This window comes from Myodes glareolus, chromosome 19 (genome assembly GCF_982192425.1).
Source record: "Myodes glareolus chromosome 19, mMyoGla1.1, whole genome shotgun sequence".
NCBI classification, from domain to species: domain Eukaryota; kingdom Metazoa; phylum Chordata; class Mammalia; order Rodentia; family Cricetidae; genus Myodes; species Myodes glareolus.
In genome coordinates this window covers 61,792,413-61,810,327 of record NC_142044.1, presented here as the reverse complement: position 1 = coordinate 61,810,327, position 17,915 = coordinate 61,792,413, and the positions used below count along the sequence as shown (strand labels likewise).

The 17,915-nt window shown below is 50.9% G+C and overlaps 1 protein-coding gene and 1 pseudogene across 1 annotated transcript; one reads left to right on the top strand and one right to left on the bottom strand.

Annotated features, from left to right (window-relative positions):
• The first annotated feature begins 1,363 nt into the window (after positions 1 to 1,363).
• Positions 1,364 to 1,464, top strand: LOC125407512 (U6 spliceosomal RNA; annotated as a pseudogene).
• A 7,024-nt stretch (positions 1,465 to 8,488) lies between these two features.
• Positions 8,489 to 12,288, bottom strand: Wnt1 (Wnt family member 1). Its single transcript, XM_048444542.2, has 4 exons — positions 12,121 to 12,288; positions 11,296 to 11,549; positions 10,346 to 10,611; positions 8,489 to 9,878 (listed from the first exon to the last, which is right to left on the bottom strand). The coding sequence occupies exons 1-4, from the start codon at positions 12,222 to 12,224 to the stop codon at positions 9,390 to 9,392; spliced, it is 1,113 nt and encodes a 370-aa protein (XP_048300499.1). The 5' UTR covers positions 12,225 to 12,288; the 3' UTR covers positions 8,489 to 9,389.
• Between the last annotated feature and the right edge of the window lie 5,627 nt (positions 12,289 to 17,915).

Genomic DNA, 17,915 nt, shown 5'->3' with positions numbered 1-17,915 from the left:
GCTAGAAAGGGTAGAAATGGCAACGCCTGCCTGGCAATGTGATAAAAAAACTGGGCTCTTGCGTCAAATTCTGGGAGGAGCCTATCGAGGGAGATCCTAGTTTTATAAGATCCAGGAAAAGTCCGTGGAGGAGATGACATTTAGATACAAATTAGAAAGGAACCTGGTTGGTGGTGCACACCTTTAATCCCAGCACTCAGGAGGCAGAGGCAGGTGGATCTCTGGGTGTTTAAGGTCAGCCTGGTCTACAGAGTGAGTTCCAGGCCATCCAGGCAAAAAACAACAACAACAACAACATATATTTTAAAAAGAGAAAGACGCCAGGCACGGTGGCACTTTCCTGTAAACTGGAGGCAGAGATAGGAGAATGGTTGCAAGTTTGAGCCTAGCCTGGTTTACATAGCGAATTCCAGCCCAGTCCAGCCTGTCAAGATTCTCTCTCTAAAAAAATAAGGGGTCAGGGAGCACAACCCATCCCTGGGAGAGGAAGGTTGGAGGGCTCAGCGATTGTATGGTGTCCTAGATGGTACAAAGTCCTGAGTTTGATTCCCAGCACTGAAAAAGACAAATCCTAGGTTAGATAACAACCACCCCTTCATGCAAGAACCATTTGGGTCTTTAGGGTGTGGGGAAACACATGCCTTCTTCCAGAGTTTGCCAAGGATGAAGTCAGAACCAACCGCCAAAGTTCTGGGAGAGAAGGAGAGAGAGGAATGGCTACAGGGTTCAGGGCCAGACCCTGGTAAGTAGTATCTTAGGCTGTCCCCATGGGGCCCTGTGGGTGGCAGGTTAGAGACTCCCTGCTGTGAAAATGACTTCTAAATCTAGATGTGTCTGCTAGCCACCCAGCCTCCTGCAGGAGGCCACAACCATCCCCCTCCTTGGAACTGCCTCTCTGATTGGGAGAAAAGACAGCAGGTGCAGGAGGACTACTTGATTAGGGGCACCAGATCTTAGGTTCACAGGGGACTCCAAACAGGGACTCTCAGATTCCCCAGCAGCCAAGTTCTTCCTTGGAACATTTTCTACCCCACACTTCTGTCATACTTGATAAGGTATTAGGGAAGCCAGGAACCCTGTCCTTTTCAGATTTAGGAGAACTCGGAGATGTCCTGAGGCTAGCTGGATATGGAAACCCAGACACAGGTTGTAACTGCGACACCAGGGAGATCAGCAGCCTGGATGTGTTCCTGAGAGAGGAGAGGGGGCAGGAGAAACCGCTACCACAGGGAGGGACCTGGGATGTGTGCAAAGTGTGTCCGTGGAGGATAAGATAGTGGTCTTCAGGAATTAGCCATTTGTTCACTCGTCCATTTACCATGCGTGCCAGGAACGCAGAAATTCAGTCATGCTTCTACCTTCAGGGAACTCACACATATGCTAAAACTGGAGCCATAGAGAGGAGATCAGCATGGTCCCTGTGCAAGGATGACCCTCCCAGCATGTTAAATAGGATTTGTGAGTCATTCTGTGCATGGATGCTCCATCCATGCATCCACGCATTCATGCATGCATGCATTCATCTATCCATACATTCCACCTATTCATTTACTTATCTATCCACCGACTCACCTGTCAACCATCTGAGCACCTCTCCATTTCCAGCTACCCATGCGTCTATTTCCTCATCCATGAACCCACCTATTCATCATTTAATGGGGGCATATGCTGCCTCCACTTCAGTGATGGAGAGGATGGCAAGACCAGGATGACACGGAGCTTGTGTCTTCAGCCAGGTAGAAACCTAGTCCATCACATACAAGGATGGCCAGTGGATGTCATCAATAAAAGTACCAACAGCAAAGCATTTCAAGAGCTCAGAGAGGCAAGAGCACTTTGCCAAGGGAAAATGCTGGGGGGAGGGGTGTTTGAGGCGGTTCTCACTGAGATGAGGGAAGAGGTGTGTCCAGCATATGGGAAGACATATGGCTTCCACAGGGAACCAAGTCCCAGAGAAGAAAGAGGAACAGATCACAGAGAGCTTAGAGGTGAGAGCAAAGCAAATCCCAGGGGCAGTAACAGCCGCCTCTGATTCCAGTCATCCCAGTCACTTGGGAGGTTGGGAGTGGAGATCCCTTGAGCATAGGAATTCGAGGTCAACATGGGAAAGGCATTGAGACCCTAATCTGACCAAAGAAACACAGGGACTTTTGTGAATGGATTCGAAAGAGAGATGACACATAGTTTCAAACTGGGAATATCTTCCTCTATTTCAGTGCTGAACATTTTCCTGATTCTTGATCATGACCCATTCTGTGTTTTCTCTTTATGGTGTGTTTTGGTTTTGTTGTGGCAGTGGTGGTGGTGGTACTCTATTTGAGACAGGGCCTCACTGTGTAGCCCTGGCTTACCTGGAACTTTCTATTTCGACCAAACTGACCTTGAACTCCCAGAGATCCACTGGCCTTTGCCTCCCAAATGCTGAGAGTAAAGGCCTGTGCCTGTCACCTTTGTTGATTTTTAAAAATTATTTATTTATTTTTATTTCATGTGCATTGGTGTTTTGCTTGCACAAGTGTTAGGTTGTCAGATCTCCTGGAATTGGAGTTACAGACAGCTGTGAACCACTGTGTAGGTGCTGGGAATTGGACCTGGGTTCTCTGAAGAGCAGTTAGTGGTCTTAGCTGCTGAGACGTCTCTCCAGCCCCACCGTTGTTGATTTTATTATCATTTGAATTTTGTTGCTATCTGAGTTACTTAACAGTAATGTTTGACTTTGTAGCCCCTGAAGCTGGGCATGGAACACATCCTCAGTAAAGGATGGTGTAAGAAAGGGGTAATGAAGCCTGGGGATGTAACTCTGTTGATAAGAAACCTGTCTACCATGCAAAAAGCCCCTCATTTGGTCCCCAGAACTCTATAAATGGCATGGCTGCCCCACAAACCCTAGCACTTGGGAGATACAGGCAAAAGGATCAGGTATTCACCGTTATCCACAGCACATGGGAAACTTGAGGTCAGCCTGGGATGCATGATACACTCCTTTCAAAAAAATGGAGGGATGATTTAAAATAAAAACTGTAAAAGCAGCCCTGCCATGATAACATAACATAAAGGAGGATGGCTGCCCGGTCAGACCCGCCTGCAGCTTTATCTTCTCCACCAGTGTCTCCGGAAGCTCTCCCATATCTACCGCAAGGTGGCGCTGCTCAGACTTTAGCTCTGAGATCTGCCAGGATCCTTAGCGCTTCAGCGGGTCAGTTGCCCAGCCAGGACTGTCCAGGAATGATGTAGACAACTCTTTCTACCAAGTATTAGATGGATGAAGAGCCTGAGGATGGCTGTTTAAGAGAAGATCCAACAGACCTCAACTTCTGTGCAACTGCTGGCCTGGTCTATCCTGTTAGGCGAGGTATAATATTAGAATCTTGTAAAAATAACAGTGACCAAAACATAATTTCTGCCCTCAAGAATCTCACGTTCTAATCTCACTCAAGTCTTCCCTTTTTTATTATACCTTAAACACACACACACATCACACAAGCACACACTTGGGTGTACGCAGCATACATGTGTACCCACATATGTCATACACACACCATATGAACACACACACTTGCTCCCAAGGACCAATCCTCTTGACCCAGAAAACTATCTTCTATGACTTCTACTCTTCTGATCGTTCACGTATCTAAGCTGGGGAATAGTCTGACTCTGGACTGCTTCTTCCCAGGGTGGCTCTTCACCTGCCCTTCTGCTCCCCAACACACCCACCCTTTCTGTCCTTCTTAACCTTCTCCAACATACCCACAGCCACTCTGTCAGTTCTGGTAGCTTCCGAAACCTCTTCGGAGTACACCTGGTAGGGAATAATATGCCTCCCAATACTCCAGAGTCCTGTTGACTACAGGGGCACCTTGGTGCCATCTACTCAGAAAGAAGGCATGCCAGCCTGGCTGTGACTCCAGGGCTCTGTGTGACAAACCTGCCTGCTTTCTTTTCTCTTTACTTTAGGAGAATTGGGGTTTCTCTGAAACACAACTCCACAGTGGCTTTGGGAGACACTACTTGAAGGTGGAACATTATGGAACATTGTCCATTTTCCCAACATGCTCCAGGGCCCATCTTAGCCCTTGGCGCGTTTTGGAGAGGAAGGGAGGGAGGGTTGGTGCCGAGAGTGGGAGCCAGGCCCATCGAGGTCCCAGGAGTGAATGCGGCATTGTTGGCCAGGCCAGAGTCACAGATAATTACCTCAATTAGTGACAATGGGAGAGTAATAAATACAGGCTTAGTGTCTCCTACCCCACCAGGGCTCCGAAGATTAATCCAGGCTGACGGGCGGGCCCTGAAAGGCGTGATGGACAATTCATTAAACTCCCCAAATGCCGCACAACCTGGGCGTGAAGGCTGAGTTAGCCCCCTGGGGGCTGCGCCTTTGTCCTGATTGTGTGTCTCCGCCACAGCAGAGCCGAGTAGCCCCCAGAGAGCCGGGAGGTGAGTGGGGCTCCCTGAGCCAGGCCAGGCGGAGGGGGGATTAGGCCTCGGTCTGGCCCTCGTTGCCCTGGCACACGGGCCCGGCCTGACAGGAATGTCCGTCGGGGGGAGCGGGCCGAGCGGAGGGGCGGGGCCGACAAGGTGGAGTAAGGGGGGCACACAAAACCAGGGGCAGGAGGAGTTAATTAGACGCCAGCCGAGGAGGGCGAGGGGCCACAATAGGGCTGAAGGGCCGCCAGGGACGGCCCCTTCACTTCCGAGGATTAATAGGGAGGAAGGAATAGGGAGGGGTTCAGCCCTGGAAGAGGAGGGCTTGCCCCTCTTGCCTAGATGGGCACCTACTTAGCAAAGTGGCTGGGAGGCTCTAATAGCTGGGTAGGTACCCTCAGCATCCCCTTCCTACCTGCTGGTACACTGCAGTCTTGGAGAGGATAAATGGGAAAAGAAAGAGAGATCTCATCTACCAGGAAAAGTTAAGCTGCCAATGCACTGAGGGATCTTATTCTCAACTCCTTTTCTCCAGCGCCTCCTATGACCTACTCCAAGACAGTGCTAATGCTAGATAGCCAACCTCACCTCCCCCGAGGATGCTGCCAGGTTAAAGGCAGAGCACCCTGGATGCAGGCGAGACTGGGACCGATGTGAACACACAGGAAAAGAATGTGCATGCATTTATGACAGCAGTTGTATGTGCACACCTTGTATGCCTGCTAGTGAGCAAATGAATGAATGAATGATGATTGAGCCGTGAATGAATAAATGATTGAACTATTTTATTAAGGGTGTAAGGAAAAGAAGCAACCCAGGGTTGCACCTTGACCCTGAGTGCCCAGCAGAGATCTTTCACGCTAGACTTATGCTCACAATACCAGGGAGGGTGGGGAACCCCACGCGGGAGGTAAACAAATGTCTAAATGTATGTGTAGCAGTGGTGGTTCACTCACCTGGGAAAGGTCTAAATAAACAAACAAATACATAAATATTGCAGTAGCTGGTTGAAAGTCCCACTTCCTCCTGGGCCTCAGGGAAGAGGGCAGCCCTGGTTCCTCCCTAGGTGCCACCCCACCCTGCCCCCTCCCAGGGGATGACAGGAGAGCGAGTTGGCGGCAGTTCCCTGGGCATATTTATAACCTGCTGCTCTCTCACCAACCCAGTGTGTCTGCTTTTAGCCCAGACGGGGGAGGGGGCAAGGGGGTGGTCTGTCTCATGCTGGGCCCTGGCTGGGTGTGGAAAAAGTGAGTGAAGATGGGTGGTGGGTAGCTCTGCACGGATATTCCTGCTCACACCACAGCCTAACAGCTTATTTTCTCCTCGTTTTGTTATTTTTCTCCCTCTGGCCTGGAGAAGAGGACTGAGCCTGCCTGGGGCCATCGGGAAGGGGGGCTGGACCCGAGGGTATTTGCAGCCCCACTGACAGGGTTTTTCCGAGGTGCAAGGGCAGGGTGTTCATAGAGTTGGCTTGCTGACCCCCCAGGGACTGTGCAGCCCGCTGTCTCGGTCTTCTCAGCTTTTCCTCCACCCTGGGATATTTCAGGACTAGTCCTTACAACATTTACTGAAGTCAGCTTTGTGTCCAGGGTCCTTGGCGGGCCCGTCTCCCTGCTGTGTATTTGTGTGGCACCTGAAGGTCAGAAGTGGGTGGTGGAAGCTGCAGGAAGTTTCCTTGGGCACATTCCCAATGACGAGGGGTGATGACTGTCTTATCTTAGGCCATCAGGCATCATCTGGTGTTTTGGGCCCTGAGACTCTTTCTAGGTACAGCTCTTGCCAGATCCCGACCCCATATCTACTGATATACCAATTCTAGCTCAGAGCCTGTACAGGAGAGATAATGCAGGTAACACTCAGCTCCTAGGCTGGACTTGCAGAACCCACAACCCATTTCCCTCGCCTCCACCAAGTGCTGGGGCTCAGATCCAGGTCCTCACATGTGCTCTACCCTAATGCACACTCCCAGCCCTGTGCGTTCTCTATTAGGACCTAGCCTTATTCTGTATTTTACTATGGTAGCCATCTTCCAAATTCCAGCCCCTGGAAAAGAAGGGTGTTTGCCATACTAAAGGCTAGGGTACTGTCTTCAAATTTCCTGCGCACAGAGAGGGCCTTCTTGACAAAGTTGATTCCCTGGCTGGATCTCTGACTTGCACATCAACCACATTGCCAGCATTTGACATATGGCTGGTATAGAAAAGGTATCAGTAATTGTCCACATGACCCAAGCCGTAACAAACACTGTCTCATTTAAACCTTATCATCTGCTTAAAGGACAATGGTGACTATTCCAATTAACAGTCAGGGCAATGGAGACTGAGAAAGCAAGAGATATGCTGAATACCTATTTAGGAACACACACACACACACACACACACACACAGAGAGAGAGAGAGAGAGAGAGAGAGAGAGAGAGAGAGAGAGAGAGAGAGAGAGAGAGAAACTCAGGCTCCCAGTTTCCAGGTCCGCAAGCTCCCACTCCTGCAGTTAAGAATTAGGTGAGTGTGATTGGAGATTGGCCTGGGTTTTCCCCATCCTGTTGCTTCTCCCTAATACTGGGCATTGTCTAGCAGTGACCCAAGCTTACACACAGCACACACACACACACACTATGACAGCCCACTAACTTCTTACTTAGGGATAATTGAGGAGTTATTAGTTCTTCTTGGGTTAGGATTGACTCTTCTCTGCTGGATTACCTTCATTGAAAACCCAGGGCCTTTTAGATGCCTGCTCCCCAAAGTTGGATCCACTCATCAGACTGGAGATGGTTCTAGCTTTGCCAATGGAGGAAAAGGGAAGGGAATGTCACTGCAGGGTTAAGAAGGCCTTGATTCAGAACCAAAGGGGTCATAGTTCATTTCCTCCAGGGAGTAGTGGTAGCCTTCAAAGACAGCAAAGGACTCTGGGAAGAGGAAGAAACTCTCAAGTTGACCAAGACCAATTATTGCTCTTGCAAAGGTGTTTGGTGGCTTCCATTGCTGTCTTTTTGGTCCCCCCTTGTGGGGAAGGGGCTATGGTGAAGAACAGGCAATAGAGTTTAGGAAGGATTCATGTTCCCTTGTCAGGGGTAAGGATATGGTTTGAGGAGGAAGGCAGGAAGACGGGATTGGAGTCAGGTGTCCTGCAGGTACTGTTAATAAGGGAACCCTCATTCTGGCTCTGTGGGAGTTGTTAGCTTAGTGATTTGGCTGTGGACCAATCACTCTTTTTTTTAAAAAATATTTATTTATTTATTATGTATACAACATTCCATGTATGCCTGCATGCCAGAGGAGGACGCCATATCTCATTATAGATGGTTGTGAGCCACCATGTGGTTGCTGGGAATTGAACTCAGGACCTCTGGAAGAGCAGCCAGTGTGCTCTTAACCACTGAGCCATCTCTCCAGCCCTGGACCAATCACTCTTGAGTTTCCTTTTGGCTGTGCTACTTTAGGGCTCACTCCAGTATGGTACTAACGCCTTCCACTCCTTTCTTCTTTTTTGCTAGTGTCCCTGAGCTTTCTGGTCCAGGTCTAGGGCCTGGGACTTGTTACCTGGATCTTCCTTACCTCAAACTAGAGTTGGGGTACTCATAAGGAAGCTCCAAGTCTTACAGGAAAGCCCAGACTCCAGCAAAAGAGACATCTATCTCAGGGACAATGACACCCCTTTTTCTTGGGCTTTTCTTTCTGCTCCTCAGGACTTGGTCATCATCAAGTCCTTGGTCCATCATCACAGCCATCATTCCACTGCAGCTGTTTCCCTGCTCTTTCGGGTAGGAGAGGACACTGTTGGTCTGCTGAGTGTCCATCAAGTTGAGGCAAATCATCACAAAGCCAGCTGCTGCCGGAATAGTAGGGAGAGCCCTGCAAGGGCTCCTGGGCAGGAGACCTGGATCCCTAGTGGCCCCAGTTAGGGTCATCCAAGGGTCAGACTCTCTGGGTCCTCTTTCAGGACCAGGAAAGGAGTTCTTCAACAATATATCTCTTCTATCTGGTTAAGAAAAGTAAGTATCCTGGAGGGCAAGAGGACACTGTAAACCATGCTGTGTTCTGGATTCAAGGAACAGAGTCATTGATAAAAATAGTGATTTTATTCTTCAGAGAAAGGTACATTGGTGGGGGTGAAGAGCCACTAATAGCTACAGTGGAAGGAAATACTGATCTGGTGGGCAAGGGCGTCTTTGAGAAACTGGGTGAAAGACAAGAGGTTAGATAACAAGGTCTAGGGCAGAAGAGAGGAGTAGGGGTGAAGGTGTTCTCTGCAAGCCAGGCTGGAACCCAGCACAATAAATAGTTTTATTTACATAACCAAACTCGTGGCTTTGTATCCACGTTTCAGTGCAAATTATTTCCACACTGATGAGGAGGCAGGACAGGAAGGGGTGGGAGGTGGCTGAGGGAGGCATTGGTTTGCAGCTGCTCAGTGGCTCCATAACAGACTAGGAGAACTGAGGGTTTTCTGCTGGGTCTCCTAACCTCATTTCCCACATCACCACAGCCGCCCTCCCTTTCACCTTGGAACCTACAGGTGGAAGGGGAAAGACCCTGACGCCCAGGTGTGTTGGCTGGAGACTGGAAGGGCCTTGAGGGACGCTAAGAGACTGGAAGAAAAGGGAATAGAAAGGTCCCAGGCACAATACAGCGGAGACTGCAACACCTCATAGCTGACTCCCATTCCCCCAGGAGAAGAGAAACCTCCTCTCACCCCCTGGCCAAGTAGGGGGCAGTGCAACAAGGGGTCTCCCACGAAGAGGGAGGGAGGTAGGTTGGGGCAGGGCCCTCAGGACGGCAAAAGGGTTAGTGCTGCCTTAGGCAAGTGGTTTAAGAAGCCCCCAGGTAGGAGGTGGGAGAGATGGGTCACTGTGAACCTCGGGAATGTGCTGGAGGTGCTGGGGTGGGCGAATAGGGTGGGTCTTGAGTACCAGCGAGTTTGTCAGGGGAGAGAGAACTGAAGAGAGTTTCCGGAGGCGCGGCGCCTCATAGACACTCGTGCAGTACGCGTGTATGCGTGCAGTTGCGGCAGCTGACGTGGCAGCACCAATGGAAGGTGCAGTTGCAACGCTCGGTGACGCGCTGCGTGCGCGTGCGGTGACCCCGGCCACAGCACAACAGCTCGCAGCCGTCCAGCGCGGGAGACGAGCTATTGCAAGCGCGCCCGGCTGTGCCGACTGTGCCTAGGCGCCCGCTGTATGTGCAGAAGTTGGGCGATTTCTCGAAGTAGACAAGGTCGTGAGGGGAGGGTGGCTTGTGCGCGGGGTCTTCTGGCTCCAGGCGCAGCAGCTCAGCCCGCGAAGCGCGGTTGTTACCCCGGTTGCCGTAAAGGACGCGGGAGGCGCCGTCGAAGCGGTCGCGCAGCACGTCGCCCACAGCACGCAGCGTGGGCAGCCGCATCCAACACGTGCGCACCGTGCATGAACCGGACATCCCGTGGCATTTGCACTCCTGTCGCATCTCAGAGAACACGGTCTGGGGGAGGAGGGAAGGAAAAATATCGTAGGGTCAAAGTCAACATCCCACACACCCTCACCCACTCCACTCCTCCACCCTCGTCAGTGAATGCTGTGGAAACTTCAGCCAAGGTCCAGGTGTAACAAAGCCCAGGGGAGGGGAAGTGAGAAATAGCTTGCTAAGATGTGGATACTTGGTCAACCTCTACACAATCCACATCAGTGAGTCAGTTTTATTTTTCACAAGTGTGCAATTGCAATTTCACATAGCAATACATCCTGTGTGTTGGATAGCCTGTTAACCTAATCTAGTCTGTCATCAGATCAGGGATCCCGTTGCCCTCAGCCACCACCTCTTCTCCGTCTTCCCTGCGAGACTCCCACTCCCTCAGGAAGCCCTCTCCGTGTGCCTCTGGCCTCATCCTGGACCTTTACGGCACTCCACCCCCGCCCCTGCCGCTGGCTCCAGCGTACAACCGGACGTACCGTGCGCCCTGCCTCGTTGTTGTGAAGGTTCATGAGGAAGCGCAGATCCCGCCCCTTCTCCCCAGAGTCCACGAATTCTCGGCCGAACAGGCGACCGAAGTCGATATTGTCGCTGCAGCCCCCCCAGTGCCAGTCGGGGCCCCCAGGGCCGCGCCGCCGGTAATCGCAGGTGCAAGACTCAATGGAGCCTTCGGAGCAGGAGCGCGCCACCGAATGTGTGACCCCGGCGGAGGTGATTGCGAAGATAAATGCTGTTTCCCGGCAGCCTGTGGGTGAAGCGACCCCACACCAGTTGAGAGAACGCGTGGGGCAGAGTCAGCACCCTCTTTGGAAGGTTTGGTACCCTACAGTCCAACACCCGAATACTCGGCCCTTGGAGTCCTGAAAACCCGACAGGCTGAAGTGCTGAAGAGCTGATCTCCAGGTCTCATAAAGAAAGCAGGTGCGCGTGCGTGAATCCATGAACACACTTCTCACCGTGCTTTACTGAGACTCGGATCTGGAGTGTAAATGGGACAGCTCCAAAGAAGATATCCCAAGTAGATCAACTCTGCATAGCCAAGATCTCTATGAGACAAGCTCTCGGGCGGTGTTGGAGGTGCAAACTTTGCTGAGTGCGAAGCACAACCCTGGCCCTCAGCGAGCAGTTTCCCAAGGCACCTTTGAGGGAGGCTGGAAAAGGACAACCGTCGCCTCGTGCCCACGATCCGGAGTTCCCTTTCTGTGGGTCAGTGGCTCAGAAAAGTTAAAGATCATGCCCAAAATGCGTAGCTGGAAAGAACCTGGTGCCTAAGTCTGACCTACGTTAGCACAGGGCATCAAGCCATCCGCAGGTTGATCGCGGAGCCCTGCGACGTCTGAGACATCTTCCCTGCATTCGCCCGCCCATGCCCTGGAGCTGACCCTGCTTTTCCCCTAATCCCGGAAGCGTAGCTTTCCTGGGCACCCACCTCGGTTGACGATCTTGCCGAAGAGGTGGGGCCCCGGAGCGGTAGGGCAGTTCCAGCGGCGGTTCCGGAATTGCCACTTGCACTCTCGCACTGCGCTCTGCAGCCCTCCACTCACGCTGTGCAGGATCCCCGGGTTCTGTCGGATCAGTCGCCGCTGCTTGCGGCTCAGTAGCTGCAGACTGGGCTCTAGCACCAGCTGCAGACTCTTGGAATCCGTTAGCAGGTTTGTCGAGGAGGCTATGTTCACGATGCCCCTGGAGGAATGCATAAGGGCTCAGTCTAGGGAAGGGGGACTGAACATTAACCATGTGTACTGTACCAACCCTGTCCTTGCCTGGGCCTATGTGCCTAAAGAGAGCACCGGGCTCTTGAGTTTGGTAGAACTGAGCCCCAAGAGTCCTAGGTTTAGTGAGTGGACAGGGAAGGCACTATGAGTCCATGCATGGATTCCTTAGCTCTTCCATCTTCCTTCAAGGCAGCCCCTGAGAGGAATCAAAGCCTGCAGCCTTGCCCACCTTGAAATGTTTAGGAATCCCATCTTTTTGTCCCCTCTTTTCCAGGCTAGTAACTGTGAGCCTGGACCTGGTGCTCAGTGGGAAAGGGGTGGGCTCTGGTGTATCTGGACTTCTGCTTGCAAATGATTCCCCCCTCTTCAGCAGAGCTGCTCTCTGGGTTAGTTTTAGGTGAGAGCACCCTGGATGTGGTGAAGTCATAGTGCAGGAGGGAGTCTGTGGGTTGGTGATCCTCACAGCGTGGGAGCTGGGTAGGGCCGGTTCCTGGCTCTGTGCCCCAGAACAAGTGGCGACCCCATACTGGCTCACTTACCACCATCGGCCACTGCTGTTGGCGGCCAGGGCTGCGGGCAGGGCGGTCAGTGCCAGTAGCAACGTAGCAGAAACCCAGCTGGGCAACAGCACCCAGAGCCCCATGGCCTGCCTGGCCTTGCCGGTTCTGTGCTGCGGTTCTGGCGACTTTGGTTGCTGCCCGCGACGGTGGGACTGGACGCGACGGTGAGGGCAGTGGTGAGAGTTCGCAGGCTGGCTCTAGTAACTCTGGAGGCGGGCCTCAGGCAGCATGGTTTGCTGCCCTGGCTGTTGGGCTGAAGCAGCCACTGCGGGAGGCACCGCCTCTTATAGTTGCGGCTCTGACTGCAATGACGAGAAGAGGCTGCCCCTCCGGGCCGCACTATGGCACCAGGGCGCACCGGTCAGGGCCACAGACAATGAGTAGCGAGCAAAGTTGTGGCTCTAGCCAGTCTGAGCAAAGAGCTGACGGACTAGCCATCGGGGCTCACCCCCGCCCCCTGCCTGGTGGCCCCCGCCTCCAGGTCTGCACTGGCCGCCGACCCCTCCCCTTGGGATGGCCTCCCACGCGCGCCCGCCTCACTCTTCGCGACCGGAGCCCGTCGGGACCAGTATCCGCCAGGGGGCGCGGAGAGAAAGTGCTTAGTGACAACCTGTCTGTAGTCTGGATTGCCTCCCCACACGCGCGCGCGGTGGGGCTGTCCCATCGATGTCACCCTGTCCTCCCTCCGCCCCACACACACTATGGTCCTTTCCCTTCCTTCTCCTGAATGGCGGGATGAAAGCTGTGTGGTCTGGTCAGCGACGTCCCAAGAGATGCTTCCTTGTCCAGGAACCCCGACGGCGGGACAGAGAAGGAAAAGAGGGAGACAGCTCATGGGTGGAGCTGTGGTCAGGGATTCCCGGGCGTGGGGTGTAGGGGTAGGCTGATCAAACTGAGCTAGTGGTGAAGAGAAACTCATAACCGTGCAGCAGTTTGCGTTGTGTGGGCTAGGAGAGTGCAAGTGTCTGTGTGTCACAGTGTGAGGGCAAGCGGAAATAAACATCTGTTCCAAGGTGCGCGCTCCTGTGCTCTAGTGTACCCAGAAACTTCTAAAGAAGGACGTTTGAGCCCTTTCCAAATAACTGTGTTAGTTGGCTCAGGACAGGGAGATCGTGAAGTCATTTTGCTACAGTCACCATTTAAAGCAGTGTATCAGAAAGGAGGTGGCGACTGTGAAAGGAGAGGTCCAGAAGCCTGACTCAAGAATTGAGAGTGTCTGGATTGTGTTTGCAGGTGGGTGGATGAGTGTGTGTGTGTGTGGGGAGGGATTAACTATGTGCATGTATGTGTCATTCTGTCGCTCTGGGTCCCTTGTGTCATGCTATGGTGTGTCACTCTAGGCATGTGTCAACCTGTGCATGTCGTTAGCTAGTGGAGGGAGTCATGAAGATGAGCCAGGCTCGTTTCTCTGGCAACTAGACTCAAAAAGGATGGAGCAGAGGAGCAATTGTCAGGTAATGATGAGGACTGGGAAGAAAGAAGCTCCCGAAAGGAACCTGCAGCAGCGGGTTTGTATTGTTTTTGTTGTTGCTGCTGGTTTTGTGACAGGATCTTGCCATGTCACTCTACCTAACATGGAATTTTAATGTAGTCACCTGGCTGCTGTGACCTGTGCTACCTGCCTAGCTCAAGATCAGGGAATATGGAGGCCTGGAGAGATGGCTCAGTGGTTTAGAGCACCAGCTGCTTTTCCAGAGGCCTCTGCTCTCAGCACCCATGTGGTGGCTCACAGCCACCTGTAACTCCAGTTCCCCAGTCTGGCGCTGTCTGCACCCCGCTGGCACCAGGCACACACAGGTGCATGTACATACACACAGGCAAAGCACTCACACATACATAAAATAAATATTTTTTAAATTAAAGTTTAGCAAATTTGTGCCTCCCATGCATGTATTTTCTGCTTTTCACTGGATTTTTCTCCCAAATTTCTGCAGTACCCCAAAACCCTATTGTTTCCCAACTCTCACCCCAGTGCCTGTAACTCTTCTTATTACCTTCCAAGTCGTGGTAGCCTGGGATTTCCAGGCTGCTTTTCCCTATGTGAGATACAAGAGGGCACTGCCCACTTGAATATCATGTCCCACTACCACAAAGAGAAGCCTCCACCCCCACCCCTGGAGGATCTAATCCTTTTCCTCTCTTCCACTTTACAGAGGAAACAATTGGTGAGGCAGTGGTTCCAGGTTCAAGGTCCCAGCTAATAAATGAAGCCTTGTTAAAGCTTTGTTCCCAGGCACTGGGGTAGAGTGTTTGCCTAGCATGTATAAAGCCCTGAGTTAGAGCCCGAGTACTACAAAAACCAGCAATGGGCCAGGCAGTGGTGGTGCACACCTTTAATCCCAACACTCAGGAGGCAGAGGCAGGTAGATCTCTGTGAGTTCGAGACCAGCCTGGTCTACAGAAAGAGTTCTAGGACAGGCCCCAAAGCTACAGAGAAACTCTGTCTTGAAAAACCAAAAAACAACAAAGGAAACCCGGAATAACCCCAGTACTCAGGAGGCAGGAAGACCAGAAGTTCAAGGTTATCCTCCACCTCTTTGCATACAGGAGACACTCTCAAAACACAAAAGCAGTACCAGGCATGGAGGCACACGCCTTTAATCCCAGCAGCTGAGAGGCAGAGGCAGGCTGAGTTCTGTGAGTTCAAGACCAGCCTGGTCTACATAGCAGGTTCCAAGATAGTCAGGGCTTCACAAAGAAACCCTGTCTCAAAAAACAGAGAGAGGGAAAGAAAGAGAGAGAGAGAGAGAGAGAGAGAGAGCTGCTTTACCAGAGGACCTGAGTTTGTTTCTCAACACCCAAGTCAGGCAGTTTTATAACTGCCTATAATTCAAATTCCAGCTTCCTCTTTTTGACTCCAAGGCCATTCACATGTGAATGTGCACACATGTACAAGCACATATACATTATATACATAAGTAAAAAGCAGGTGAAAGTGCTTGCTAGCAAACCAGATGACCCAAGTTCAATCCCTGGGATTGAGGAAAAAAATAGCTGACTTTAAAAACTCTTAATCTCTTGGGGCGGGAGAGATGGCTCAGAGGTTAAGAACACTGCCCTCTCTTCCAGAAGTCCTGAGTTCAATTCCCAACAACCACATGGTGGCTCACAACCATCTGTAATGAAACCTAGTGCCCTCTTCTGGCCTGCAGGGATACATGCAGACAGAACACTGTATGCACGTAATAAATCATTAAAAAAAAACCTTTTAATCTCTACATGTGTACACACACACTCTAAATAAATAAATGTAATCAGACCAGCCAGGCATGGTGGAGCATTGCCTATGATCCCAGCACTTGTCTGTGTAACAGCTCTAGCTGTCCTGGAAGTCGCTCTGTAGACCAGGCTGGCCTCGAACTCACAGAGCTCCGCCTGCCTCTGCCTCCTGAGTGCTTGGATTAAGGGCATGCGCCACCACTGCCCAGCTTGATGGCCCCAAATTTGAGACAACCCTGAGATAGGAAGCAAGATCCCACCTCAAACAACAACAAATTAATAAATTAATGACTATTACTACTACTACTACTAATAAATCTACTTTATTTACTACTTCACATGGTGGTACATGCCTGCCAGTTCCAGAACTTGGAAGGCTGAGGCAGGAGGATTAAAAAGTCTTGGAGAAAACAAAACAAAACAAAACAAAAAACCAAAAAACCACCAGGCAGTGGAGGAACATGCCTTTAATTCTAGCACTCAGGAAGCAAAGGTAGCAGATCTCTGTGAGTTCGAGGCCAGCCTGGTCTACAGAGTGAATTCCAGGATAGACAAGGCTACATACAGAAACCCTGTCTCAAAAAACAAAACCAAACAACAACAACAAGTCTTGGAAAGGCCAGGAGTTATGGTACACCTTTGATCCAGCACTTGGGAGTTAGAGGCAGATGGATGAATCATCTCTGTGAGTTTGAGGCCAGCCTGGTCTACACAGTGAGCTCAGTACCAGCACAGCCAGTCTGGGATACATAGTAAAATCCTATCTCAGATTCAAAAGCAAACCAAGTGGTTATTTTTTGCTCGTTTTGTGTTGTGGGGAAGGGAGAGGGTCTTTTTGTTTCAAATGTTTTATGTATGTGAGTATTTTGCCTACATGTTGCATGTGCACCATGTGTGTGCAGTATCCTCAACGGTCAGAAGGGGGTGTCAGTTTCCCTGGAACTGGAGTTACAGATGGTTGTGAGCCGTTATGTGGGTGCTGGGAACCAAACCCCAGTCCTCTGCAAGTGCTCTTAAATGCTGAGCCTCCTTTACTATTTATTTGTTGAGATAAGGTCTCCACGTTGCCTAGGCTAGCCTCAAATTCAGATACAGTCTAAACTGGCCTGAACTTCTGATCTCCCTGCCTCCGTCTCTGGAGCAGAGATTAGAGTCATGCTCCACCAGGCCTGACCGCCCAGAGTATTTGAACTCAAACCTTATGTAAGTTCTTTCTTCCTATCAGCGGCTCAGTGGGTTGCCAGTCTGCAGCAGAGCAGCTCGCGGTCCCTTTTCAGAATCCATACAGAAAGAAACTGAGTTTTAGGTCTTGCCTGCCACCCTTTTGGGACCTCTTGTTTCCATCTCTTCTGGCTTTTGGTATGATGTCTGGCCAGATCACCTAAGTCTGATCCGAAAGAGCTTGGCTCCCAGAATTGATTGGGCTTTCCCACTGAAGTGCGAATCACCCTAAGGAAGAAATGACCAATACATTTAGTTACTGTTCCTGGGTCACTAGCGTTTCATTGAATTCTTAAAATCACCTTTGTGTGGGGATCTGTGTGTGAGAGAGAGGGAGGGAGAGAAACACCATCGCATGCATAATCAGAGAACAACTTGTAAGAGTTGGTTCTCTCCTTCCATTATATAGGTCCCAGGGTCATTAAACTTGGTGGCAGGTTCCTTTGCTCACTGAGTAATCTCACTAGGTGTGAATGTTTTAAAATGAGATATACATTAACCCACAGGAAGCTTGGTGGAGTCTTTGTGTTTAAAGGAAGTGTCCTTCCAGGACTCCATCTTAGCCTAGTGTACTTCCTCCAAAGACTCCTTCCTGAGGGTTAATGTGGAGGGGTTAAGCATCCTACACAGGTCTAAAAGCCAGGAGTTTCTGCAAATAGTGCCCCACATAAATAGGTAAAAGTAATGAACAATATACATGGGTAACCTGACTTTGTACTCAAGAAATTTCTCATCACTGAGGCCTGGGTCACATACACCTTAGCCCCCATTCTCCCCCACTACCCCGCCGCCCAGGACAGGGTTTCACTGTGAGGCCTTGGCTGTCCTGGAACTCACTCTGTAGACCAGGTTGGCCTTGAACAATCTGCTTGCCTTTGTCTCCTGAGTTTGGGATTAAAGGTGTGCAATATCAGGGCCCAGTGTCATACACCTTTTCCAACCTGGTATATTGGTGAAATTCTATGCGGATGGAAAGAAGACTGAAAACAGGGAAATCCTATTATCTGTGTGCTGTGGATTATGTTCCTTGCTAATAAAACGTTGATTGGCTGATAGGCAAAAAGTATAGGTGGGGGTGATCAGACTGAGGATGCTGGGGGACAGAGGTGGAGCTGGAGAGACACCAGCCATGATCCACGTGGCAATGCATAGATGAATAGAAATGGGTTATTTTGAATGTAAGAGTTAGTTAATAATAAGCCCGAGCTATCAGTCAAGCATTTATAAGTAATAGAAACCTCAGTGTGGTAATTTGGAAGTGACTGCTGGGACGGAAAAACTCCACAGACATTTATGACCACTGGTGCCAAAGTGGGAAGAAGAAAGAACTGACT